A 27,777-nucleotide genomic window follows, 5' to 3' on the forward strand; every position below is an offset into this window, starting at 1 on the left:
GCAAACAAACCAGTGAGTGCAGGTGAACGGGTATACTCTTTTTTTTTGCCAGAGCTGCGTTTTCCAAATCTCTACAACGGAGGTGGTGTGTGGAATTAGTGCAGTTTGCATGAGCCACAGTCAAAATGATGAGAATAAGAGCACGGTCGAAAAACTTTCCAGTCCCCGGATTTTCCTGTTAAAGCAGTTAATCGATTATGGATTACGGAGGAGCTGTCATAAGAAACGGAACAGGCACAACTACATGTGGAAGGAAAGCCCGGCATTTAGTGGCTCACTTTGGTTTAAACTTACGGTGAAGGTTTTTTTATTAAATACGTTCACTGACCCGGTTTTCACATTTCTCAGACAGGTTACCGGTGTCAGGAGAGCTCTGAACAGAACGTGTGAGTGCACCTCAGCTGTCCAATGTCCTCAGCATGGAGCACATTCACGCGCTTTATTCATCCTGGAGGAGCTGTTTGGCCTTCTGCTCCAGTGGCGGTTAATCATTGCTGCTGAATTTATTCCACTTTAACCATCCTGAACGACTCCCTCACGGTGTTTAAGGGAGAGCCCTTCACTCCAATGACAGACGGAGAAAATTTTTATCAGGAGCTGGCGTTCTTGTTGCAGGTGTTTCACTCTTTGTGTCATGTTTTATTCTTGTTTCCTTGTCTTAAAATCCTTGTTTGTGCCTGTCTTGTTTGTTTCTTTTTTTCTTTTTTCTGACTTTTATTATATTATGTTGCTTTTCATAAAACGTTTGTAACGTCGGCATTGGTAAGTACTATATAAAGAAACAGAAATGTTATTGAGTTGTAGAGCCCTGACTTTCAAAATAACAGTTGAAAAAAAAAATCTCACCACAAGGTCCATTTAGTAGCTGCTCTTATGCTTTCGATCTTACTGCATGATCATCATCGGGCCTTTCTGTAGACAGGAATGAAATCTGAAGCTCAGTTTTTAAGCCAACATGGATGAGCGGTGCGTAAAGTGCTCAGAAAATTTGAAAATTGAACACTTACAAGTGGGAAGACTCCATCTGCTGAGGAAGTTTACGTGCTAAGAGTGAAAGCTCCAGGGCAGCTACTGGTGAGATTTTTCTCAGTTATAATAATGATAATTATTACTACAACAAGGTTTTCTAAAAATCAGATGCGCGCTAGTAAGTGTTAGGTAGGAACTTCTCTGAGTCGCTGTCTTTCCTTGATCCACAAATGATTTGAGTGAACTCAGGCAACAGCTGCAGCACGACTCTGCCCTTGAGCAGAGAGACGGGGAAGGTCAAGAAAAGTCCTGTCTGGTTAATTATCTCAGCCAGCAAATCAACAATAGCCCTGTCGCTGCCCGTGTACCTGAACAGCACCTGCTGAGTGCTGACACACTCCTACACACCTACAGACGATCTGTGTGTGCGCATGTGTGTGTGTGTGTGTGTGTGTGTGTGTGTGAGTGTGTGAGTGTGTGAGTGTGTTGACTGACCAGAAGGACCAGCCATAGTCCCAGCTGTGAGGCCTCCAGTCTTCAGGACCCAGACTGACTGTGATCTGGAACACCTGAGTGTACATCATGTGGGCCACCATACCCAGAAGACCTGCAACACACACACAGACGCACACACAAACACACGCGTTTTCATTACAAACAACATTTTCTGCATCAGAGAAAATCCCCGAAAGGGGGCTCTGGGCAGAGTTTCTGGCCGGGCCCGCTTTACAGCTCACTCTCAGCCCTGGTATGTGTGGGCAACTTGGTTTACCCAATGGACGGACTATGAGACGATGGTGCCCCTTGGGCACAGACATGTAAAACCCCTCATACATAAGAGCAAAACCCACAGATTGTAAGAGACGTGTCTCTCTCTGGTCATTTAGCGTCTCTTTGTACTCGTTTTGTGTCTCCTCCCCGTTGATATTCACGGTCGCCGCAGGATGACTCACAGCTGCTGTTTCTTTAAGCACCAACATGAGGCAAAACAAAAAAAATCGCCTCATATAAAATATCAAAATTTAAATATCAAATAAATATCAGAATGTAATGAATGCCATAGAATTTAATGATCACATTTGTGCTCCCCAGAGGGCGAATCATTTTGATTCCAATGACCACATGACTTTTGCTCTACTGCCATAACAACGCTAACACTCGGCACAAGATAATCTGCTCTGAAAATGAACAACAAACAAAACGGTAGTAAATCACTGCACGTCTGAGCTAAAGCTCAACTCATTATCAGCCATAAATCAGAACACGTGTAATTATCATAATTAGTCATTATACAGTATCAATTGATTTAACGTGCCACTTATGAGACAACCAATCAATTAGAGATAGGGATATAATCACTCATAAACATACAGTAAATCAAAAAGCCACAATGGAAATGAGTCGATGTGACATTAATGAGGAGGTTATACATCACAACCACACCATCAACAGCAGACATCAGTGTTTGTGTGTGTGTGTGTGTGTGTGTGTGTGTGTGTGTGTGTGTGTGTGTGTGTGTGTGTGTGTGTGTGTGTGTGTGTGTGTGTGTGTGTGTGTGTATGTCACGGGGAAGTGTGTGACGGGTTACAGCCACGTGTCTGTGTTTGTAATCAGTCTCACTGAGGTTGTTCTTGGCTGCTCCAGATTTACAGTTCACCATAAAGAGAGCATCATTTGTCCTCAACCTTGACTCCATGATGACACAGATTTCTAGGAAGTGTGTGTGTGTGTGTGTGTGTGTGTGTGTGTGTGTGTGTGTGTGTGTGTGTGTGTGTGTGTGTGTGTGTGTGTGTGTGTGTGTGTGTGTGTGGTCCAGTTATAACTCATTTTGTGGGGACCTAAATCTGTTTACACAGTCACATTATGGGAAATTGTCATCCTTACAGGGAAAAAAAGCAAGTCCCCATTTAGTAAATGTTTAATTTATAATTTGATGACATGGTTTAGGTATTGGTAGTCATGGAGACACGACTGTGTGTGTGTGTGTGTGTGTGTGTGTCTATACATGTCACATACCAGTAAGTGCACAACGTCAAGTCCTTCATCTGCTTTACTGTGGGTTTGGCTGAGTACATTTGGTCAACGATGTACTGAAAGCAGTTTGTTGACATTATCACTTTTTGCTGTAATGAGAAGTTAGTGTAATGGTAATGTGTGTGTATGTATAGTAATGTAACTGATAAAAGAAATTGCTGACTTTTGCAATCACCTCCTCAATGTCACATTTCATTGGTTCAAACAGAATCAGACTTGGTACAGCACAATTACAACTGTAATAGTCTCGGTTATAACTGTTATTTATGGTTGGTACATAGTACCCACAGTTTCAACTGTGCAGCATGTAATCCATTATTATTATTTTTAATCTGGCATCACTGATTTCAGCCTCACTGTTTACTGTTCGCACTCCTGCAGCCGCATCGTAGTGACCGAGTGCAGCGCTGACTGCACTCGATTACGTATGCTACTCCACAAAACAAGACACGGACCATTTCTTTTCATCATCTTTTGCAAAGGAAGGAACGCAACAAGAAGAAACAGCCGCAGCGGACCGGCTCCGGAAACGCCCCCAACCTCCAACTGGTCATCAAGGTAAACAGCTCCTTTTATTGTGAAACGCCACTGATGGGAAACAGACAACTGTTGCATGTCTTCCTTATTAAAAGGAGGCCCTGAATCCTCTCAGCCCACAGTTTGTTTGGCTGCTCCGTAAACGGATACACCACAATAAACTGATAGTTACTGAGTCAAGGAAGTTCCTCACCTCTTTCCACAAATAGGGGGAAAATGGAAAATGTTCTTGTTTGCCAAAATTACATTGTAAGGGGTTATTAGTTGAATTGCTTGTATTGTATTTTGAAACTCAAGCCTCAATCCTGTTTAATTTAGTAATGGCTGGACAGCCCACACCACCACGGTATCAACAAGTCCTCCAACCATATATGTCGCTGTTCGCTGCCCTCAGATACGACCCAGATGCGGCAGATGTACGAGACATTTGTCGTCACGGTTACAACAATAAGAAGGTGGTTAAGCTAATTAACCGCTAGAGGTCACCTAACGATGCCCTTGTGTTTCACAGGAGGACAGTCTACACGATACTGATTCTCAAAATGTCCACGAAACGTTTTCCTTGTGAGGGAGGAATTGTGATCACACGTTATCAGTGAAAACCCTGTGAAAACCTGTGAACTGTGCTTTAAGAGGAATCACTGGTGTGCGGAAAACGTCCTCGGGGAGGCGAGCGGGGTGCGGCGCGGTGGACGCACAGCCAGCTTCTTGCATAACAGGTTTAACATGAGTTGGGAGAAAAATCCCTGGCACCCAGCACAGCAAAGGCTTCCAAGGGATAACCTCTGACCCTGGACGACCTCTCACAAATCTGCATCAGTCTCTATCCACTCCCCTCGTAATTCTCAGAGCATTTCCGAATGTGGAGGAGGGGAATATGGTTTCCGTCACTGTTGTAAAGTGGATCCTGCTGCCAAGTTAATGCTTTAAATTACTGCGCAAATTAGTGATCATCATTATTAACCACAACATCTACAGGTAGTTTCTGACAGTACAGGACAGACAGTAGGGATTTATTGCACGACTTCACCTACTTCCAGGGTGCATGGAGATGGGAGGGGGGGTAAATCAGGTCAGGTCCGTCTTACCGGACAGCACGGTGAAGACGGCAGCAAAGGCGTTGAGTTTGAGTCCATCGATGACGTTGCTGGAGTGGAAAAGCTCCAAACACATCAGACTGAAGCCGACCACCAGCAGCAGGATGTAGAGCACCTCCGACACCACCGACAACCACAACACACCTGCACACACAACACACGCAGCTCGGTTATTCAAAGAACAGTATCTCGGGGCCTTTCCAAAACCAAAAACACGAGAAGGGATTCCCGTAAGAAGTTAAAGAAATGCATTACTTTTGCATTTTTTCTAGCGTAAACAGCAACCATTAACATGTCCGACTGTCTACGAGGATTTTATAATTAACTAATTACGTTATTATGTCTGAGGAAAAAAGTCAGTAGACATGCTAGATGACATCACAGGCTAATTTGCATATTAACGATGTCATAACATAACTGCTGTATTCAAACATATCCGACATTTTAAAAAACTCCTCTGTCTGAAATCAAGGATCCAATGTTTCAAAAAACAACTACAAATCTTGAGCCATAAATCCGCCGCTGTCATTACGGCGAACTGCAAACGTGCGGTGCGAGACAGCCGGACTGGTGCAGCAACAGTAACAACCGATGACCGGCGCGCTTTACTGAACTGTCAGTTATGATGGTTTTATTTGCTGTTTCACAAGAGAATAAACGTGGGACACTTCTGTGCTCTGGGGCACAAATAGGGTCAAACGTAGAAGAATCAAACAGGGTTCAAACAGTCACATAGTTGGTCACTTGCTTTTCTTGACTGATCAGTCAGTAAAATGTCTAAAATAATACTAAATGACTTTCATGCACCAAGGTACGGACATTGTGGTTTTAATTATCGTATTCAGGTCTGTTTCAAATCTTCTCCTTTTCTTTGGAACTGATGATTTTGAGAAAGCACAATATTCTCTGTGCAGCTGCGGTAAATTAACCACAATGTTCAGCATTGTGTTTTACTTTAAAATGAGCATGTTCTCGAATGAAAATCTTCAGAGTAAGAGCCTGCTGTGAGCAAGAGTTGTCATTCAGACGATAAACAAAGTCGGGGATTGGTGCTGGAGAAGAAAACACATCAAGCTGAATACAGCGATGACTCGTGGGACAGCTCCTCTTATTCTGACTATCTTTTGCTCCCGTGGCTGTGTGTCGGTTTTTTCAGACATGCACGCTGATACAGAAATTCACCAAACGACACACGGAGCTGGGTTGAAAGAGCTGCTGGACTCTGGAGGTCAAGGCTTCCACTTGTCAAACGGCCCTGCTGAAGAACCACGAGGTGAAATCTGTCTGACCCAAGTTTTGGTTACATCTGTGAGAGGGAGCACCCGGAGTCCAGAGTAAACTGGCTGTTAATGACACACCAGGGTTTCGGTGCATATACAGTACCCAAGCAATACTTTCTTAAAGACTTTAGTCTGGGGGATATAAATGGAAATAGGAGGACTGGTGAGGAGGAGTCAGTACCGAGTACCAGCACATCAGATTCCTGCCCCCAGGGCTGTGAGAGTTTGCTGCTTCTCCTTTTGATAATTTTAATAATTTTGTTGCTTGGATTTAAAAAAAAAAAAAGCACTTTGAAAGTGTGACTTTGGGTTTTTAACTGTGACGGCATTTCTCACTAGTTTCTGATCACAAACCAAACAATCAATCGATTAATCGCGAAAATAATCAGGAGACTAATCCATGATGAAAATAATCACCAGTTGATCAGCCACAGCATTAAAACCGGTAACTGGTTTTAATGTTGTGGCTGATCGGTGTATATCTGACCAGTTACGAAATTCCATCACATCAGCAGCTGACACAGGATTCCCATTTCTTCTGTAACAAAGGTTTTTTTGTTTTTGTTTTTTTCTCCGTTAAAGCGCCCGCGATGACTCTTACTCCTGATCCTGTCATGCGCAGAGAAGGATGTGAATGTTACCTTCAGTGTTTGTTGTATTTATTTTATATTTTTTTCTCTCCAGGCACAAACTGAGGGCGGGGGACGTTTGATTGTCCTTCCTGTGATTCTGTCTTCGTTCATTCATCTGGGGGTCCGTAACCCAGAGACTCCTGATGACACTTTGATGAGTCTTTGGAGAGTGACGATACATCTCTCCTCTATGGGTAGGACATGACCATCAGAGCTCAAAACAAGGTGAGAAATTTGTTTCTGATCGGCCCGCGGCGAGGGGGGGGGGTTGATATCTCCACCTGCTTGTTTGACACACATTGATTGGCTCTTTACTGTGTCAGCGGCGCCCTCTGGTAATACAGAGGGAAAAAAATCTAAAAATCTCACGCAGGATGATGAACAGGTTTAAAGCCGTACTGTACTTCTGGAAATGTGAACATTTTTGAAGCAGTGAGGAGTTGTCATCCTGTAACTGAAGCGGCCCTCGGGGCCCAATCTCAGCGCCAGAACTCTCGATTTTTTTTCTCTACATCTCTCCACATTTCTAATTTCTAAAATGCAGAGGCCCCTCTTGAATCGGCGAAGCTCGTGACACGGAATTAAACAGGATTATCTGCTCTGCCGGGGATGTCGATGATGTTGGAAGCACAACCTGCAGGCCGGGATTCCAGTTTGAACATCAGTGAGCGAGGGGGACCTACAGGATCCCTGAACAGCCGACACTGACGGCTAATTTTGTGGCAAGGACCGTATTCCTTTATTAAAGTTTTTCAAATGAGCCACTAAACATAATAACGGAATTTTAAAAAGGAAGGGAAAAATTTAATTGACTGCAATGGTAAACCTCGAGGCGAGGTTCAGGTCTCCTGGAAGTTCCTTCCAGATTTCCGAAGCTAAAAGCTGCTTCACCAGCTATTGCTACTTTTGCACAAGTAAAGGATCTGAGCACCACGCAGTCGCCGGTTCAACGTCGTTGTCTCAAGTTATGCCCATCTCACCGCCTCCCGCTGGAGATGCTCGTGCCTCTAGCTGCTAACTGTAATCTGCGTCATCCTTTTCATACCAATCACATACTGTTTCCCCCCTGGTACCTAAATGTTGGTACGGTGAACAAAAGGGAGTAACAAGGGGCAGTAGGAACCAGTCGGTATTTTATTGGTACCTGATTCATACAGTGACACTACCCTGTAAATTGCAGGCTGTATTGTAAAGTGTTAGTTTTTTGTCTTGCTGTTCACTTGTATTTGTCGTTGGTTGGGCCCAGTTATAGCTACTAGTGTTTTAACTGTACTCATTGTCATACTCCTCCATGAAGCTGACATTTTATACAGAACGACAGTTGGTAAAGGACCAAATTGAGGGGATCCATTTGTTTCTACCGTGTGCTGATGTAATCATAATCACTATCACAACGGCGGATAAATTAATGGCAGATTTTTTTAAATTCTCGCATATCGATATCAATGTCTGCCACAAAACTCCAGTGTCGGTTGAGCCTGGAACGATTAAAGTCAGTCGACAGAAAATTACATTCGGTAATCTGTTAGTTGTTCAAGTCATTTGCCAAAGAAAATGACCAATCATACTTTACTACTCTAGATCTTTGTAAACTGAATGCATCTGGGTTTTGGACTGATGGGGAGGCAAAGCAAGTCGTTTGAAGACTGGGTCTTGGGCTCTTTGTTCGCTGTTTTCTGATATTTTCAAAGTTAAAAAAAATAATCGATGATCTGCGGTTGCAGCCCTTGTCTCAGCAGGTGCAATAAAGACTAACCTTTTTTTTTTAGAGTAGTGCAGCGATCTGCCTTGTTTCAAGGTACTGAATAGTTTCAGAAGAATTCCAGATGCTGGGGAAAACTGCACCAGGCACAAGTGCAAAAACCTCTGACATTATTCTTTTCTTGCCATCAGAAATCAGAGAAATAAGGCCGTCACAACGAATTTAGCTCTAGCATGTCGCTGCAAAACTGCAGGCACAGATGGTTAAAGGGAAGTATTTACAGCAGAAACTGAGGTGAGGCGTGTTTTTCAGCAGGAAGCTCGTATCTACTGTTTCCCACGAGACGGTGAGTGCAGCCTGAGAAGGGACTGCTTCACGAAAACAGAGAGACAGGCAGCAGACAGTCAGTGATGAATCGGAAACAGGCCAAATCAGTAAAACTGAGATGAGAGCGGAGGCAGATCTTTCAAAAAAGAAAGGAAAGAGGGAGAGAAGAGAGGAGGGGGAGGCGGAGGACGAGCAGAATCCTCCGGAGGGAACAGTGATAAAAGCAGCACTAAACACTTTACGATGTCAAGGTGCAAAATTAATGTGTGTTGCTCAGTTCAGGCCATCTGAAGGAGAAACTGCAAACCGGCTGAGTCTGAGCAGCCGAATCCTTCGGACCCACAACCACGCTGAGTGAACTGAGCACATGTTGTTTTCTTTTCTTAGCCGTGTTAGCGGCGTGGCTCCACGGATGGCAATATCTGCCCGTCAGTCTGTCCTCCACTTTGGTCCAGCCTGAAATACGTCAACAACTACTGGACAGATTCCCGTTCATGGTTCCCAGAGGACTTGGGCGATGCCCTGACTTTTCCTCTAGCGCCACCGTGAGGTTGATTTTGTTTTAGATCAGAGTCAGATCATCTGGTGTGCACCTCCAGGAGATCTTTCAGACCGACGAGGCCAGCTGACAGGACCACAATCGCCCTGGGGACGAACTGTCACCCCCCCCCCCGCGGTCCGGTCGCCGGTCGTTTTTCATTTGTAACATTCAAACCAGGACAAGCAGGTTCAACGACAGTTTTTACCTGCAGGCAGTGCTGAACTGTTAACTGCTGTTAACCGCTCAGTTACTGGACTCATGATTACACTGGACACTCGGTTACATAGCACACAGGCACTTGCGCTGTACTGTACTGCTCTGGCCGCTTCATCTTCATCATTTGTCATTACACCTTTTCAGTATATCGTTGCTGACTTTTCCCCTAGCGCCATCATCAGGTCAATATTTTAATTCGTCCAAAAAAGCTAATGACGTTCCCCCAAGCCTCAGGTTTACTTTGTATTTAGCGCTACTTAGCAAACATTAGCACGCTAACACACTAAATTATGATGGTGAACATGGTAAAGATTACACCTGCAAAACATCAGCATGTTAGCATTGTAACTGTGAGCAGGCTAGCATGATGATGTTAGCATTTAGCTCAAAGCACTGCTGTGTCTATGTACAGCCCCACAGGCCTGCTAGCATAGCTATAACCTCACATCTGACCTCTGTACACATTGCGACTCGGTCCCACAGGCCTCTCAGCACAAACCTTACGGGGGGAATACAGATGTTATGATTTTTCACCTGTTATCCGGCAGCAGTTTGCAAATATTTTCATGATTGCGCGGAGAGGTATTTCTCGATGTTAGCCGTAAATTAGCAAGCATTTAGGTAGCAGTGAAGGAAGGTGTAATGCGAGCTCCCACCAGTAACGTCAGCGCTTCCAATAGGTTTGGACAGTGGATGTAGCGAATAGCTCATACAGCGAGGAACGGAACAAATGGGGCCATGTTTGTAGTCCTGTTTCTGAAAAACTGGCCACAGTTTGGGAACATACCGGATCTAAACGTTTGTTGGTGTCATCGCGGGCAGACGTGATCACATACTGTATGCGCTAACAGGTACAAAAATATTCTTTGTATTTCCCCCCGTAAGGTTTCCGCTGAGATGTCTGCGTGACCACGTGCACAGTGTGGCGAGTTCACATACGGGCCTAGCACAGCAAACAATATTTACATAGTAAAATGGGCTTACGTAATATTTTCCTTAATTATGGACCTGCCAATAAAGAAAATTAAATTAGAGAAGCAAGATGAATTGCAAAAAAAAAAAGATGTTATTCCAGATATGAACCCATGAATTACATGGACCCATGAATTACATGGACCCATGAGTTACATGAATTACATCTTTCACTCCGCTGACTGTCAGGTCGTCTCAGATCTGATTTTTAATGAAGGTGCTGCATAGCTCTGATAAACCAGTCTGACTTTACTCTCTGGTTCCTTGTTAGTCGCGATTTTAATTTCCAGCCAGTCGGTGGAGACTTATTCCAGGGGTATAAAATGCCTGTAAGGGAAACTCACAATGCATCAATATTGACCGAACTAAAGTTTCTCCCCCGTTTCTGTCTCATTGAATATGTATCAGTAGACTGAGACTTCATGAAACTAAAGACAGCAAATAAAACCTGTTTTGATGGACTCAGCCAGCAGGACTGATAACAGGAAGGAAGCGGCTCATCAGACCGAGTCTCATTTCAAATGGATTTAATTACATCTTTAATTACTCTGTGTGTGCGTGTGTGCGTTTTCATAAGTGTGTCAGGGGTCTGTGATGTCGGCAGTTTTTTGACAGTGTTTTTCTGGGTTCCTCGAAACATTTCAGTGTCAAGAACCAAGTTTTAATTAGATTTAGATCCACAGGGAACCTCATTAACAAGACTATTGATGAATGGATCAATATTTAATATAAATAATTGGTACGGATTTAAGAAATTGAATCAGAAGAGTCATTTTAATACGCTGAGTTGATAGTGAAATATTAGGGCTGCAACTAATGATTTATGTCAATACTTCTCATTATATAAATTAATTTTGAGGTTAATCGATTAAATAAGTTACTTAAAAAATTACAAAATTTCACCTATGCACTGCAAAAACTCAGAGGGATTCAAACGACAATAATAAATCTTCCCACCGCAGCTGCAATCACCTGATGTTTTTTACTTGGTAGATGAAGAACAAAACCATTCATCCATTCTTAACCCTGTCACAGGTCAATTCTCTGTCTGTTGACAAATCAGCTCTAAAGTTAGCTCTAAATATTAGAGGGAATAACTTAAGCAGTGTTATATGAGCTGCTTTAGTATCAAAGAGGTCTGCACATTAACCGACTGTCAAGCTCGTTTTAAATTTAAGTTTTCTAAAATACTTTAGTCTTTAATTTTTCTGATTTTTTTTCTCTTTTTGTTCATAAGTGCATAAACACACAAGACACTAAACACGTATCTTGTTAGTTTCTAGTTTGTTTCTTTCTTTCTAGTTGTCTTATTAATAATTGCCACTTGGATGCGTCTTTTGTTTCATTCAGGATTTTGTGATAACGCTTCCAGCTCTCAGCAGTTTTAGTTTGAAGAATAAAAGCGTTTTACGCTTGTAGGAAAAGCCAAGGGGAGAAATGAGTTGTTTCTGGTGAGGATCAACTAACCGAGCTGCCACTGCACTTGGATGAACTACAACTCAAAGTATTCGGATTCTTTACTTAAGTACACTGTAAAAAATACTCCAGTACAAGTAAAAGTCCTGCATTGAAGATGTTACTTAAGTGCATAACTATTATCAAAATGTACTTAAAGTATCGCAAGTAAGTGCAGTAGAAGCAGAGCGCGTCATGAAAGAAATACTCAGGTAAAGTACAAGTGCATCAAAATTTGTTCTTAAGTACAGTACTTGAGTATTAGGCTTTTGTTGCCTAAACCTAACCACAGGCTGTAAAATGATGTAATCCTCTGAACATAATCCAGCCAGCAGTTACGTTGCCACCACAACATAATTGGGAAAAACGGTTTACTAGTATATGAACTTAGTTTCAACAAGACAGGGCTGCACGACCAGAGTATTTTTCAAATCCTGGCTATGACCCCGGTTCTCTAAGTGTTTTCTTGTAAACAAATTAGAGTTTTTTTGTTTCAGTTTTCATTAAGGACAGACTTGGATGAGACCGAGGAGCAGCTGTGTGTTATAAAACACAGCAGTGAGCATGTTGGGCTCAAAAGAAGGCAGATTAACATATTGTATCCTTGTGTGAGAAGCAAGGTCGCCCCCGCACAATACATCATACCATCTACCACTGCTCCGTGCAACACTCCTGCTCCTCTTCCAGATGGCATTAACAGATGAAACCATCAGAGAACTTTCATTATTAACTACCTGCTCTGCATGAAACAGCGAATTAGAGGCTACACCCACATGCACCAAAATATTCCCTTTCATCTGGACGCTCAAAGATTCCTTTTATGAGCCGCAGGATATAAACATCGTGTGCTGGTAGAAATGAGCTGCTCTTATCTGCAGTTGAGGGGGGGGGGGATCTTGATCAGGTGCCTGGGATATTCCTCATTATCCAGCATCCTGATACATAGAAATGTGCAGTACTCTGTATGTTTTTGGTGTTTAGATAAGGAGAAGCCATATGAAAAGGTAAAGAAAACAGTTTTTTTGAAATATTGAAGACAGCTCAAAGCAGCAATGAAATACCACGAGGTAGAGAAGACCTGTGTGCCTCTGGTAACGTAAGCATATCGTTAATGGAAACATAGGATCATTTTCTCCTTTCAGCTCCGTGAAATTAGCTTATGTTGTGTATGTTGTGCCTCAAGTCAGAGTGAACTGTTTCTGTATGAAGCCAGACCAGGATCTTTCCCCGACCTTACCCAGGTGCTGCCAGTGCCTCAGCATAACCATGAGAAAGTTTCACCCTTTAAAATACACCGCTCCACCCGTGGGACGCTTTGGCCTCGGTGGCACTAATTTGGGTGTGTTGGACTGACTAAATCTTCACACCATCTTGACAAGTTCTACATTGTTTGAAAGCTCCGAGTCTCCGGATTCTGTCTGTGCAAAGCTTCCTCACATCAGCTGTTCAGTCAGAATTGGTTCAGACTTGTGGCTGTGGCCCCAAAGTGTTTTCCCACTCGAAAGGTCCTGCCACAGGCCTCACACTCCCCTTTTTCACGCCAAAAAAATAGGTGAGATGAAAAACCCGTACATTTCTACCATGTTTGTGGCTCTGCAACTTTGCTTCTGTATCTCTTACACTCATTAATTCAAATTTATAGAGTAACCTTTCGAAGGAGACCAAGGTTATGACTGTAATCAAAATGGTGGAAGAACAGTAACCTTTAATTTTGGGTACATTATTTTGAGGCTTGTGCACAAAAATGGGGGTGTCTGCCAACGGGTTAATAATGCCGCGGTCAGCACAGGCGGATATTATGTTGCAAGACCGTGGAGAACACATTACAGAAACGATCAGAATCAACATTTTTGCGACTTTTTTCATTATCTCACCAGGAAACATAATCCAGTTAACATTACATTATCTTCAAAATGCAGATATAAATGTTGCATGTAAACATAAGTTCAAACATGAACTTTTATGCCAACTTTTAGCCGGCCACCATTGCTGATGTTGTGTTTACACATTGTGGACAGTATGTTGGACAGGAGGAAATGCTCTGCAGCTCCACCAGCACAGCTGCCAGTCCACCACCCTAGGCTTAAGTTGGCAAGTGGCTCCAGTGCCCAAAATGATGCCCAAAGGAGGAGTATCGATAAAAGCAAAAATATAAGTACCATTGGTACATCGGCACCAACAAGCACCCGCCCCTAGATAGGGAAATGTTTCCCTGTCTGACGAAACATCGTACAAACCACCTCCAAGTCCAAGTCCAGCTCGACGATCAGGACTAACAGGAAAGCAGTAAAACTGTGAATTTTTGTAAACGCGTGTCATTCAAAACACAATTCAGGGCCGGTCCCCGGGTACCAAAAGTGATCTACTGTCTCAGTGAAAACTCCACCAATGGCTGTCATTTCTAGTTTTGGAGCTGGATCATTAACAATGAGTCTGGTTTGGTTTGAAACACCAAGACGCAAAACTCACTTGGAGAGTTCTAGGAAAGCTGGGGGTTTTTGTTTCGCTAATTCTTCACACAACATCTGTAGTAGGAGAATACAGACACAACCTTGAGGTATGCCAGGGGTATATCTAAAAAAAAAAGCTTTAAATGACCTCTTAATTCTCCAGAATCAAACAATGACTTAGAGAGCACATTTTCTTCTGTAAAAAAAATGAATAGTGTTAAATGCAGACGAAAATAAGTTCCTGAGAACTCGTATTAGACACCGAAATAGTCCAGAAAAGAGAGATGTGTATGTATATTTTTTGTTTTTTCAGTGGTTTTCCCTGGGCCTGATGAACAGTTGGGGAGCGGCAGGGAGTGGCGGTGATACCTAATGACCATCATTACTCACCTCTCTCCGACGCCGGGGCCAAATCAATGAAGCTCCGACACTTCTCACCTGAGAGGGGAGGGAGGGGGGAGAGGGGGGAGATGAAGGGGGGAGGCAGAGAGGAACGTAAAGGGGAAAAGAAGTGGGGAGAGGTGAAGAATTCAAGGTGAAATGAGCTGGGAATGAAGCAGAGAGGGGGGGTGAGAAAAGAGGAAGGAAGAGAAGGAGTAAAAAAAGGATGTAAGGATGAAGTGATTAGAGGGAAGGAGAAAAGGATGTAAGGATGAAAATTAATGCACAGGGTGGAGGGAGGAGGACATAAAGAGCGTTAGTGTCAGTGTGTCAGACTGATAAAAAACAAAAAAACAAACAGCTAATCATGTGTCAGGCTCGCAAACAAAGACGCGATGACTCCAGAATGTCACTCAGCTTTGATTTCCCCATCGACGCTTTATTTTGTAGCAGATACGCCAGGAAGGAGGAATCATGTAAACGTCTGACGCCAGAAGTTTACATGATTTTTTTTCTTTTTTCTTTCAGGCCCTGTTCACACCTGGCATAAACATGCGTCTGGGGGGTTTGGATCACGAGTGGACGGCTCTGAGCACGTCCGTTCACACCTGGCATTAGAGTGCGTCCCCAGGTGCGTCTTTGGGGGGGGGCGTTTGTGATCGGATCCTCACACAATTAATGCCAGGTATGAACGGGGCCTTTTGGTTAGCATGCTGTATGTAATGTTAAGCAAATAAGTCCAACTTTTTGGGAGATAAACTTATTTGCTTTCTTTCCAAGAGTCAGATGAAAAGATCAATCTCAACCTCATGTCTCATCTTCTACCAGCATCTCTAAAGCTCACTAATTAACACATTATATCATGTTTCTTTCATCAGCTCATACATGCAGAAATATATAAACAACAAATCACGAATTTTGGAGGAGTTGTGCTCCGCACTGCTGCTTCCAGCAGGGATGGACAACTCCACAAAATCGGCTTTCGACCCAATGCCATGTATGACTAGGGCCTGGATCACCGATATCAATGCCAATATCAGTGCCTCTTATTGTTAAAAGCAGCTAATGTGCTGTCGTGTAAGGAGAGAAATATGTCACAGTTCATGAGGGGAATGCATTATTATCGTGTGACTTCTGAACACATTTTAACAAATTGCCCAGGATGTGATCTAACATGGAAGGTTTTTTACCCAAAACAAGTGTTCAGTCAATCCATCCTCCCCTACCGGGCTTGGTGCCTTTGTACCTGCACAGAGACCGCAACCAAAGCTTGTGTTTGCCCACCATATCTGGCAACCCGCTCCGTAATTATTGGGCGGATGGATAAACTTTTAATCCCAACAAGTAACTGATCTCAAACAGTCATCTTTATATTTCTGTTTGTATAACGATTAAACGAACATGATGCAACATGTTAATCGGTCAGCTTTAGAGTTGTTGGTGGGTGAATTTTTGATCTTCGGACAGAGTTCGGCTAGCTGTTTCCCTCTGCTTCCAGTCTTTAAGCTAAGCTAGGCTAACAGCACCCGAACTCCAGCTCTGTACTTCACACAAAGACACGAGGCTGATTTTGATCTTCACGTCTCGCTCTCGGGATTGTTGAGCCACACCTTTAAACTGTGAGTGTGCCGCTGGTCGAATCTCCTGCAGATCCACAAATGATCAAGAAATGAGAGTTACTCTCTAGTATCACCTTCAAGTATGTGGTAGCATATGTACTTTACGGTGAAAGTAACACTTTTTTAAATCTCTTAATGTCTATATTGTCACGATCATATTATGAACGTGTAAATCATACAATATTCACGCCTATAACATAGTCAACAGCCGTAGTTAACGGTGAGTTTAGGGAGTGTTTTGCATAGTGCAGTGTCTTCTTGGCTTTATTACAGCTATTTCTGGCTCTCTCGGGCTGCAGAGAGTTGATCAGAGCTCGGCGGGACCCTGCAGGTCACAGATCAGTGGCCGCAGCACGAGCCATAACTCAGCCTCTGCGGCGTCACAGGCTGTAGGCAGGCCCATCCATAACCAGCCCGAGCACCCCCCGAACCACCCCCTCCGAACAGCAGATGAAGATACACTCTGTTTGTCTCCCCGATACTTGGGACGGTCCACGTTTCAGGGGCTAAAACAGACTTGGACTGACGCTTGAGTCTATGGTGGGAACTGTATCTGCTCTAAGTGATCACCATTTTAGAGCTAAATCGGCACATATGATAAAAAAATACATGTGATTGGGTGCTATTCAGCTTTAAACGCCCTCCCTCTTCCCCCTCTAGACGATACACACACATCATGAGGAGGTTTCGCGAATATAGTGCGTTGTACACCGGAAAACTGATCTGAGATCTGAGAAAACAAAACACACAAAAATGTAATCTTTAGAAAAACGCATACTCCAGTTCATACTCCAGGACAGTCAAGGACACACCCTTCTATTGATATTAAGATCGAGGTGTTTGTACGCAGGCACGCTGGCGCTGGACTACATGACGGTGACTTCTTGACAGTGATAAGAGGAGCACCTTCGTTTGTTGGATTTGGCTGAGCAACGTGAAAAAGTCAAAAGAGGAGAACGGCGTGTGTAACGTGCGTGGGAGCCAGGATGGGAAACACCTGCAGTGCACGAAATGCACGAATCAGCCTTTACAGTTCAAGTAAGTCTAACCGAGATCTGGTGGCGCTAGTATTATATCATTTATTTTAGCAAAGCAGTATTGATGGGTTCATATCATATGTCACGGAAGGTGGAGATGGGAAAGACTCCTGTGGGACTTGGACGTGGATAATAACTGGATAACTCCCATATGAAGTGAACACAGCATTAGTGAAGTTTTAATACCTTGAAAATTCAAGTGGACTTCTGTGTGATTGGCCCCCCAGGGGCCAACGGAGTGGACTCTGCATACTGCACACACTACCTGGCCTGGTCCAGCTTCTTCTGGCTGTGCGTTACCTGTTGCCCACCTGCTGTGTTGTTTACGTCCTTCCTGTCTGATAATTCCTATATAAATTAACCCGGTGCCACCTGTGTGCCAGGTGCAGGCCGCAGTCCTAAACGCCACCCGCGTAACCGCCTTTAACCGCGTGGCGGCTAAATCCTCCTGCGCTTGAGTCCTCCTTCCTGTCTGCCAGTTACCCAAAATTTTACCTGAACTAAAAATGAGAACAAAATGATAATAACTGCAGATAAACGTCGGTCTATGACTTCCCTGTTACAAATGCGTGGTGCTATTTGGCAGATACTGCAGAGGAAGTCGGGAAGTCAGGAGAGCGGGTGGGAGAAGCAGACGAATGCGTTGATGACACGGTGAGCTGCGGTGAAGATGTGCCACAGCTAAAAGGTGAGCGGCGCGGCGTCTGATTAGGACCTGAATCCAAAATGTAATTAAAGAGTGATCGTTCCCGTCTGTGACCCGACGACAGGACTAACTAACAGCACCATCAGTATTCCCACACCTTCCTACTGCACACAGGTGACGACGCTCCTCAAAAATGGTAATTAACCAAAAACTCCCAGCTATCCTTCTCCCAGTCTATCGCCTTGTAATGGAATAGATTTATTTCAAAGAGGCTTCAGGTGATTTCGAATGTCTTTTCTTGTATTTTAGTCCCAACTCTCATTTTCACACCACTCATTCATTATTCCCTCTCCCTGCAGCCAGCCACTCTGCAGTCTGTTTAATCAGCGATCCGATGTCATTTGGGGCTAATTGCAGCTGTAATGAGTATGAATGGATTTGTGAAACAACGGCTAATGTACCATTACTTCTACGGTTATGTGTCTGTGTCAGCCGTATCTGTCAGGTACACACCAGGCAGAGAACTAACTTGAATCAGAGGAAAAGGTGTCAGTCTGCGGTTATTTCGCCTTTGCTTTACCTGGTTTATTCACACTCAGACAAATACGGTTAATATGACATGTCGCAGCTGCTCAGGCAGACCCCAGAATCCAACCCAAGTGTGACCGGGTCTTGGGTCCAGATTTCATCTCAGTTCCAACTCAGGGCGGACTGAAACTGCTCTGGCTCTAAAGTCTGTCCTGAGACCCGGTAACAGTCAGATAACGTGAGCCAGTCCCGGGCTGATTGGCGATTGCATCAACGATAAACGGCTGAAGAGCTGATCGCTGGTTGCTGATGGCCCTTACCATTTTATTTGCTTTATTTATTTATCGGCTGATCCGGTAAGATGTATTAATAATCCAATGATAGCTTCCTAAAGACTGCATGTGTTTCACAATTACAGCTAAAATATAATATAAAATAGCCTGAGGTCTGCTCATGGCAGTGTATTTTCCAGCCAAATATCCCTATGAATTAAATCCATATTGAACAACTCTGCACCTCACAATTTTACAACCAGTATTAACATTCAGGGCCAGAGCAGAAAGTAGCGTGTCCTTCATGTAGCAAGGTGGAAAGTAAGGATTTGGACTTTTATGCAGGAGACTAGAGTTTATGTCCTGTAACGGGACCTGAAATTAACCTCTTTTTGTAATTAACCATAACCACAACCTTTCCCTGAACACGCAGACGTTGCCACGCGTTATTGTGGAATTGAGGAACTTTAAACCCCTTTGTCACTGAACGTAATCCTGGCTTCTGCAGAGTTGTGTAAAATTGAGGTTCTCATCTGATTATGGGCTATAACCGGGCTGAAAAACAAACGAGCATGACGACGATCAGCGCGAGGAAGCCAGTTCTCGATGACGACTGGTTTATAGGACTAGTTAAAGGAACTTATTTGCCTTCTTGTCGGGAGTTAGATGTTCAGATTGATCCCACTCTCATATCTGCACGCTAAATACGGAGCTACCGCCAGCAGCTGGTTAGCTTAGCTTAGCACAAAGGCCGGAAAACAAAATTGACCCAGCGGCTCCTGTGGAGCTCAGTGACTAACACCCTGTATGTGGCTTGTTTAATCCTAACAAAGACAACCCTCTGTGATTTCACGGGGGAGTGCGGCGCTGTCCTACTTCTGGGCTGGGTGTGTACAGTAACTTCAGGCTCTGTTGAAGCCGCTGTCCAGTCTGCTCAGGTCAAATTCGATCCAATGTTACCATATCCAGCAGCTGGACCGACGGAGTTCCCTGGATGAAGAATGAAATGTTGCCAGTCAGTTTCCACTGGTTGACCTCATTTTGCTGCGTTTGACCAATCAGTGTCCAGAACTAGGACTTTTTATGCCTTTGAGGACCGGAGTCTTCGCTTTATCCAGTTGATGCACTTTTAATTTAACTGCGTTAACTTTGCTAAACTTCACGAAAGAAAGCAAATACTGCAGAGGCTCTCGGGGAAAGAAAGGCGCGTATAGTTACTGTGAGGAGTTTACAAGAAGCTTGGTTTGATGTCAAACTCGGTGCAAACTAAAGCCTCTTCCTGGAGCAACTGTTCTCATTACTGCTGTTAAAACAGTATCGAGCTGAGCTGCTTACCCGTCTCTTCGCCGTTCGTGCCAGATTGTAGTGATGTAATGAAGTGAGTAAGCCTCACCGACGTGATCGTCACAGCAGGACTCTGTTTTTTTAACTCGACCCTTAATTGCCTTTCGTAACCTTTTATGTCCCCCTCTCTGGATACAGATGTGACAACAGCAGGACGAATGATTACAAAAACCTTTTGCATATATAAAATCGGTATCAGACAAAGAGAGTCGGACTCCTCCACAGCTGCTCGGACTCAAGTTGTTTCATCGTGTTTTAAATTTTCCGAGATACTAATTCAAAGCCATTTTCACGGCGCGCTGCTTGTAGAACAGGAGAACAGGGACACTGAGGAGCAGCACAGTGAGACTGATGAATAGAAGCAGTAAAGTTGTAGGACAATGATCAGCCTGACCAGGTTTCAATAACACCGGGACGCCGCTGTCTGCACCGACAGAGGACGCAGGGAGTGAAATCAGTTCTTTCTGGGCACTGAAACGAACCAAAGTTATGAGAGGATTACTACTTTTTTAAAGGAAAATAGCGTTTCGAATGCTGCAGATGATTAATCACGGAGGCCAGCTTATCTCTAATTTCTTTAGTTATCTTTAAATTTTAATCTCTAGCCCCCCCCCCCCCATTTTCTAGCAGCAGACAGGTAACTGACAAGGTGTTTCAACCACAGCAAAGACATGGTGGAAGGGGCTGCTGATCTTTAGAATCAGCTAATGAAATACTTTAGAGACGTGTCTGCTGTCAGCCTGCAAAGCATACAGTCTCTAAAAAAGTGTCATATTTGTGTTTAACAATACCCACAAAATATGGAACCCCCCCCCAAAATAACAGACTAAAGAATAATTGCTGTCTGATGCCCTGCTCATTTTTCATGCAAGCAGAAAAGCTTCCTCTTATCGGGCATCAGCAGCAATAATTCATTTGTGTTTAATATTTTAACTGCAGAAATATCTGGAGCACTAAAGCCAGTGATCTCATATGTGGAGGATTTTGTTCAACATGCAACAGGTAATGCATCTTCCCACCTTTGTTTCATCCTCACTGTTCAGTAAAATGTCAGCCATCTGTTGTTTCTTTGTCTCTTAACGCCTCGCGTCTGTCTCTGTGGGAGGTTGTAGCAGAGCAGTGTTTTTGCTCCAGGTTCTGGCAACAGACCAGACACAACCCGAGACTGATGAATTACAGGAAGCAAAACAAAGGAGCGACGGCACCGGGTCCACCTCAGACCGAGAGACGGAGAGCTTTTGAGCCTCGAATCTGGGTGTGAATTCTGATAACTGGACCACTCCCAGCACTTTCAGACGCTTTGGAGTGCCCCTGTTTTAGATCAGCGTTCGTTTACAATTCATTTTGGTATGGGTTACGTGACATGAGACTTACGTTCATACGCGGCTAATTTGAAGTCGCTAATATGTTCAAGTAAACGTGTTGACGCCAAGATTATGTTCACTGGCAACGTTTTGTTCGAAAGCAGCAGGTCAAAGCGTAGAGACGCTCGAGTCACAAGGCTGCAATTTTTTTCTTATCTTTAAACTAGTGAGTGACATTTGTGTAAAACTGATTCATAAAAAACCATGAACCATTTCATGCGCACTCACTTTCGGCTCGACCCTCGTCTACGACCGGCGTGAACGTCTCACTGCTTGTGTTTCTTGAGCTGTCTGACTTCTCCCGTTCTTTCTGTTTCTTTCAGCAAGGTCCCCTTGCTCCCAGATCTCAGATTTTAATTTGGTGAGTACAAAGTCGTCATTACTGATAATAGTGTTGGACCCAGGTTGGGATAAACAGTGCGCCGGCAAGTTACCAATGTTTTTCCTGCTGTGACATGAAGCTCAAAATGACCACAGATACAACGTAAATTCAGCCAAACAGCAAACTGTATATTCTCTTCGTTGTTTTTCTCATTTCTCTGCCCCAGTTATGCAGTTTATTGCTTCTGCCTTTCTTCTCATCATGTGCTTTGTAGCTAGATCAGTGGTTTCTAACCCTTTTGGCTTTTGAGCTCTAAGGGAAGCAATGTGTACTTGTGACCCATCATAACCAGTAGCATATGCTTAACCAAACCAAAAAAGGATCTTCTTCCTGGTTGATTTGAATAATGCTTGGATGCCTGAAGAGGTCAAATGGTCCAATCATTCACAGAACATAAAAGTAAATGTCATTTTTTGCCCTGACCCCAAAGGTTGGGAAGCACTGGCCTAGGTCAGAGTTAACCCGTTAGCGGACACCCTCATTTTTACGACAAAGCTGAAAATAACGTACCCAAAATAAAACGTTACCGTTCTTCAACCCTTTTGATTAGAGTCATAACCCCTTAAATTTTACATCCAAAAAGTCACAACGAATAGAAGAGATGCTGATACTTTCTTTTTTGCGTCCCCTTTTTTTTGGGGGGGGGGTATAAAAAGGGAATCTACAGACTGTAGCAGGACCTGTTGTGTGGAAAACACTTTGGAGCCGTAGCAACGGGTCTAAAGCGATTCTGTGTCAATGGCTGTTGAGGATGTGTTGGATTCGAGGATCCTAAAGTGCTTTTCACAGACAGAATCGGAGGTTTGTCAAGGTTGTGTGAAGATCGAGGCCAGCGCAGACCAAAACACACCAGGAGAAGCGCCACCAAGGCCGCAGGGGCGGACCGTTTCAAAATTAAATAAATATAGATGAAGACTGGTGTTCAGTCATACTCCGGGTTATGATGCCTATGACTTACTGAGCCCGACAGCTGCTTGAAATTCACAACAGTTGTGTTCGCAGCAGCCGGCAACTTGGTTGGAAGTTAATGAATGTGAACCGGCGATGGCTGGCGTCTCAGTGTGTCTGCCATCTCCTCAGTATGTGCTGCGGCCGCTCTCGTCTTCCCTCAGCCTTGCGGGGGACACGAGAGGGGGCTTAAGGAGGGATTTTTGTTCTACAAAGGAAAAACGAACAGCGTAAAGTCAGAGTGGCGGAGGCACGAATGAAAACGACGGAGAGAGAGAAGGACTCGCAGAGTAAAACGTTCATTAACATAACTCTCTGCTCAGTGATGTATGTGACGTCGACACCCTCTTTATCCCGCAGAGCCAGACACACCAAACAGCAATAAATATACCCGGAAGAATGCCGCACTGTTCGTTTAGCTGGGAGTCTGGAGCCAATCACATTCAGAGGAAATTCAGTCCGAGACAAACCGATCTGACAGGTAATTCAGAGTTATTTACACTCGGACAGATGCCTTGTTTTTATCAAAACCTTGTGGAACTCAGCCGGAACACTTTACGTTTTTTGAACCGGAAACCTGACAACTGAGCCACAATTCATCTCAGTAGGCACATCCTGATATTATGCCACAAAAAACAGCACTTTGCAGTAGTGTCACAAGAGGAGACACAAAAGGTTTTGGTTTGTGTGGGATATCATCATGTAAGCAAGAATACAAGATCGGTTGATTTGAGTGAAGCAGGAAGCTGGACGACTGAGAGTAACATCAGCATCATCGTCGGAAACAGAAGCTTTAGCAACGGCCAGACATCGTTTCACCTTCGAATCCCCAGAACTGTTCTGGGCTTCCATCGGCTGAAACAAAAGGCAAAATCCACAAGCCTCTGCGCCATAAAGTCCGTTTCGTCATCTTCACTGAGACCCAAATGCAACGGTGCGACCCGGTCTTCATCAGGGCTGGAGAAACCATGACATCCAGGGGGCATGTAATGCGTGTAAACAAATAAACTAATGTAATTTGCTCTCATAACAGTCCACACACGCATCACCATGTTTTGGATTTGGGCAAATAGCTGAATAAAACACCACGTTCGGCAGGAAATCCACCACATTTTCTCCTGCTGGGCTCCTGTGGAGTTCAGCGCTCTCGCACAGAAGCAGACGTCAGCAGGAAGCGAGAGGGACACACACCAGAATCAAGAAATGTTGCAGCTCTGCTGCATTTAGAGGCTCACGTTGCCTAAAGGCCCCGCACATCCACACGGGTGTCCCTGTTAGACCTGATCTGAGAGTTACGATGGGGACTGGGGCGGGAAACACTGAGGTGCAGGTCGTATATAAGGAGCCAGGCGTGTTGCCAGAGACACGTCACCCTTTCGATTTGAATTCTGCAACAAGAACCCATGTGAAAACCTGTCGATTAGTCTGTGTTGTTTACGCTGTTGCTGCACGGGGGGGGTTGTTTGTTGTTGTTGGGTTTTTTACACATGCTGCACAACTCATCCATTTAAGTCCTTTTCTGTGCCGCACTGAAATGAAATTGAAAATCCTCAGGAGGTCGGCACAGTCCGGTACTGTGCTGGTCTGGTTTTGGAATGCACCCCACGCGGGTTCCCCCGCTGGCACCAATGACAAAGAAGATAAAGTTGCACAGCAGTGGCTCGCCAAGCGTCATCCAGCAGCTCACGTGGCGGCAAATAATTATATGACAACGCAGGCAATACACACGCTTCCTTAAATGCTCAAAGCAGCTATAGTAGGCGTTGCCAGTTCTGGTGGCCCTCCGGAGCCCCACAGTGGAGAAAGTGGCGCTGGATGGGTTAAAAAATACATATGTGTAAACAGTAAACTGAGCTACAAGCATATAACCTTTTCATGTATATTTGGGCTTTTACTAAATTCCTAAATATGGCCAGTGAATGAAAGGGAGGTAACTGTCACTAATCTGGCAACGCGGCTGACGTGTCGTAGCTCACTTCTTTGGCGACTGCATGGTGCCGCGTTTGCTGACACGTTGTCCAAAAAAAAAAAAAAATCAATCAATTTTCTAATCAAAGACAGCTGCAGGCCGGACGGAGTGAAGCAAGGCAGCAGTGTCAGCGAGGAAATACAGAGTCAGAGCAGCAACGAGAACCAAAATGACGACTGCAGGTGGTCGGAGTAAAAAAGAAAAAGAGACAGGTAAAGGCCGTACAGGATGAGCAGAGCAAATTTCAAGAAAAATGGAGGGAAGATTTTCGACGTGTCCTCCACACGTCCAACCCCTTGTGTTTAACATGCGACCAAACGCACTCCGGTTACAAGCAAAGTGACTTGGAGCGACATTTCCAGATCACGCCCCCAAAGCTGGGCGGCTCTTGGTGTTTCATGGTGAAAGTGGCTCTGCTGCCGACTGGGTCCCGCCAGCCTGAAGCCTACCGGTATAACACGTTGCACCTTGACAAGCACAACTGAGGAGTCCTTCAGGTAAAACCTTTTTTTTTTTTTTTGGTTTGCCGGTTTTTTAGCATATGAGGCCTTCGTTGAAGAGCAGACCGTGAAGACAAACAGGAAATGAGGGGAGCCAGGGGTGCGACATGGCGTGTCGTTATCGTGCATGGGAGGAAGCCTCTGTGGGCCAGTGCACGTGACCCGATCCTGCAGTTTTTACCGTGACCACTACACCAGGACCATCACCTCCGAGTCCAGAGCTGCTCCTGCAGGGCTGTGAGGCAGGAATGTGGTGAATACAGAAAACTCACAGACACATCAGCTCTAGTTTACAGCAGCTTTTAACATCTGTTTTTGCCTTAAGGACCCAAAACTGGTCAGGACACACGCAGACTTCATTTATCGGTCTCTCTCTCACACACACACACACACTTCCTCATACCCTTTATCTGTCTGTCTCGCTAAGCTGTTTATTTACTCAAGCACGCTGCCAAAATACATCCAAGCGCACACACACACACACACACACACACACACACACAGACTGTGATGCACTGTTCTTGCTCATTCACCATCACTCTCTTGCCTCCTCCTCGCTGCCTCTTTGCAGATCAGGAGCAGCTGATTCAGTCTGTTTACCTGACACCAGCAGATTCCTGATCTACGGACGCTGACAGGAAAACCGTGTGACAGATCGCCACAGACGGTTTGTCCACTTTTCAGGTGGAGCAACTAAAAAAATCTTTTCTTTATCCGTTAATCTGACGATTCGATTAATCGTTCAGGGTGAAAAATGTCCATCACAGTTTCCCCAAGTCGAGGGCAGCATCTTTAAATTGGTCGTTCTGTCAGACTGACAGTCCAAAGCCAAAACAATATTCAGTTTAATGTCTCGTGGGACACAGAATAGCAGCACATCCTCAAATCTGAGAAGCTGGAACCAACGGATCTCTGGTACGTTGCTTGAAAAGTAACTAAAACAATGATCAAAACTAGCTGCCAATTAATCAACTAGTCGTTTAATCAAGTTCAGCCACTGCGGTTTCCAGCCCTGCCCCTGATCAACTGCCGTTTATCTCTCTGAGGGAGACTTTGGATCCACGTCGACCAGCGCGCAAGGAATCTGCTCCGAGGAGCGTGGTGGGCTCGGTTCAGGACGGAAGAGCTGACACGGTGCTCAGTGCACCTCAAACGCAGCGCGTCAACCTCCGTAAACCTGGCGAGTGCGACTCGACTGAAGCCAAGCGTCCGGTTTACGCACAGAGTTCAGGGGTTTCAGCGCGCGTCGGAACGACGTGACCGACCCGTTCGTGCAGCAGGGATCAATTCACGGAACCGTGCCGCGACCCGAAACCCCATGAACAAGCCTAAAGTTCGGGGGGACAAGAACAACGAGACGTTTCGCGGTCATTTTAGAGAAACGGGTCCTAAATGCGCGCAGATCGTTTGTATTTTTACTTCTGCTTTCCCAAGAATTTACTCTTTCGCTTTTTGGAACAACTTAGTCTGGTCTCTGCGGTCTTCATCTGCGAGATCGGCCCACGAGCCTCGCGTCATATTCAAGGTACCGACTCCAGGACGGGTGTGCCCACCTGCCTCGTGGATGTTCTCCTCGCAGGAGTACCAGATGCCGGTGTGGAAGCGGCGGAAGAGGAAGCGGTCGTCCCCGGTCTCCCAGCTGTAGTGCACCTTGTTCTGGTCCGTCTCGTTCACGCCGTAGTCGATGCAGTTGTGGCGCCGCTGCTTGCTGCAGTTGGGCTTGGGAACGCGCTGGGTGCCCTCGCACCAGTACGTGGTGATGAAGGCGGTGGTGGAGAAGAAGAGGGCCACCAGGTTCAGACCCACCGACAGCAGCGCGCGACATTTCCGCGTCGTCTTCATGATCTCGGTGCGAGCCGCCGCGTCCCCGCAGGCGGCGAGAAAGTTCATCCAAGACGCAGCGAGACGGAGGCGGTCAGAGGAGGCGGAGGAGGGGAGGCATGGCGCGGCAAAGACGCACAGAGGAACTAGGCGCGTCTCTCCGCCTCTCGTCTCCCCTTCGTGCCAGTTCGACAGAAGTGACAGGTGGAAGGAGAGAAACCTGTGAAGGAAACAGAGCCTCCTCCATCCGCCTCGGCGTCGCACCTGAGCCCGTCCAGCCTCACCTCAGTCCAGAGAAGCCGGTTCACTGTCAGAGAGCAGGACGCTCACTGAGGACCCGGGATGCTGGAGGGAGCATCCCTCTCCCTCTCTCTCTGTCTCTCTCTCTACCTCTCAGTGTCTCTCTGTCTCTTGCTCTGTCTCTCTCTCTCTCTCTCTGTGTGTGTGTGTCTCTCTCTCTCTCTGTCTGTCTCTCTCTCTCTATCTCTCGGTGTCTCTCTCTCTCTCTCTCTCTGTCTCTCTCTCTCAGTCTCTCTCTCTCTCTCTCTCTCTGTCTCTCTCTATCTCTCTGTCTCTCTCTGTCTCTCTCTCTATCTCTCTGTGTCTCTCTCTCTCTCTCTCTCTCTCTCTCTGTGTCTCTCTCTCTCTCTCTCTCTCTATCTCTCTCTCTCTGTGTCTCTCTCTCTCCTTCCCTCTCTCTCTGTGTCTCTCTCTATCTCTCTGTGTCTCTCTGTCTCTCTCTCTCTCTCTATCT

The 27,777-nt window shown here is 45.1% G+C and overlaps 1 protein-coding gene across 1 annotated transcript in view; it reads right to left on the bottom strand.

Annotated features, from left to right (window-relative positions):
* The window catches only part of gsg1l (gsg1-like), a 29,996-nt gene extending 2,937 nt beyond the window's left edge, over positions 1-27,059 (bottom strand). Inside the window, exons 1-4 of the mRNA XM_040123657.1 lie at positions 26,756-27,059; positions 14,603-14,650; positions 4,629-4,781; positions 1,465-1,576 (exon numbers count right to left, since the gene is read on the bottom strand). Coding sequence (XP_039979591.1) covers positions 1,465-1,576; positions 4,629-4,781; positions 14,603-14,650; positions 26,756-27,044 — 602 coding nt within the window. The 5' untranslated portion in view covers positions 27,045-27,059. The remainder of the gene's footprint in view (positions 1-1,464; positions 1,577-4,628; positions 4,782-14,602; positions 14,651-26,755) is intronic.
* Between the last annotated feature and the right edge of the window lie 718 nt (positions 27,060-27,777).

The sequence above is a fragment of the Xiphias gladius genome, chromosome 3, assembly GCF_016859285.1.
Source record: "Xiphias gladius isolate SHS-SW01 ecotype Sanya breed wild chromosome 3, ASM1685928v1, whole genome shotgun sequence".
NCBI classification, from domain to species: Eukaryota; Metazoa; Chordata; class Actinopteri; order Istiophoriformes; family Xiphiidae; genus Xiphias; species Xiphias gladius.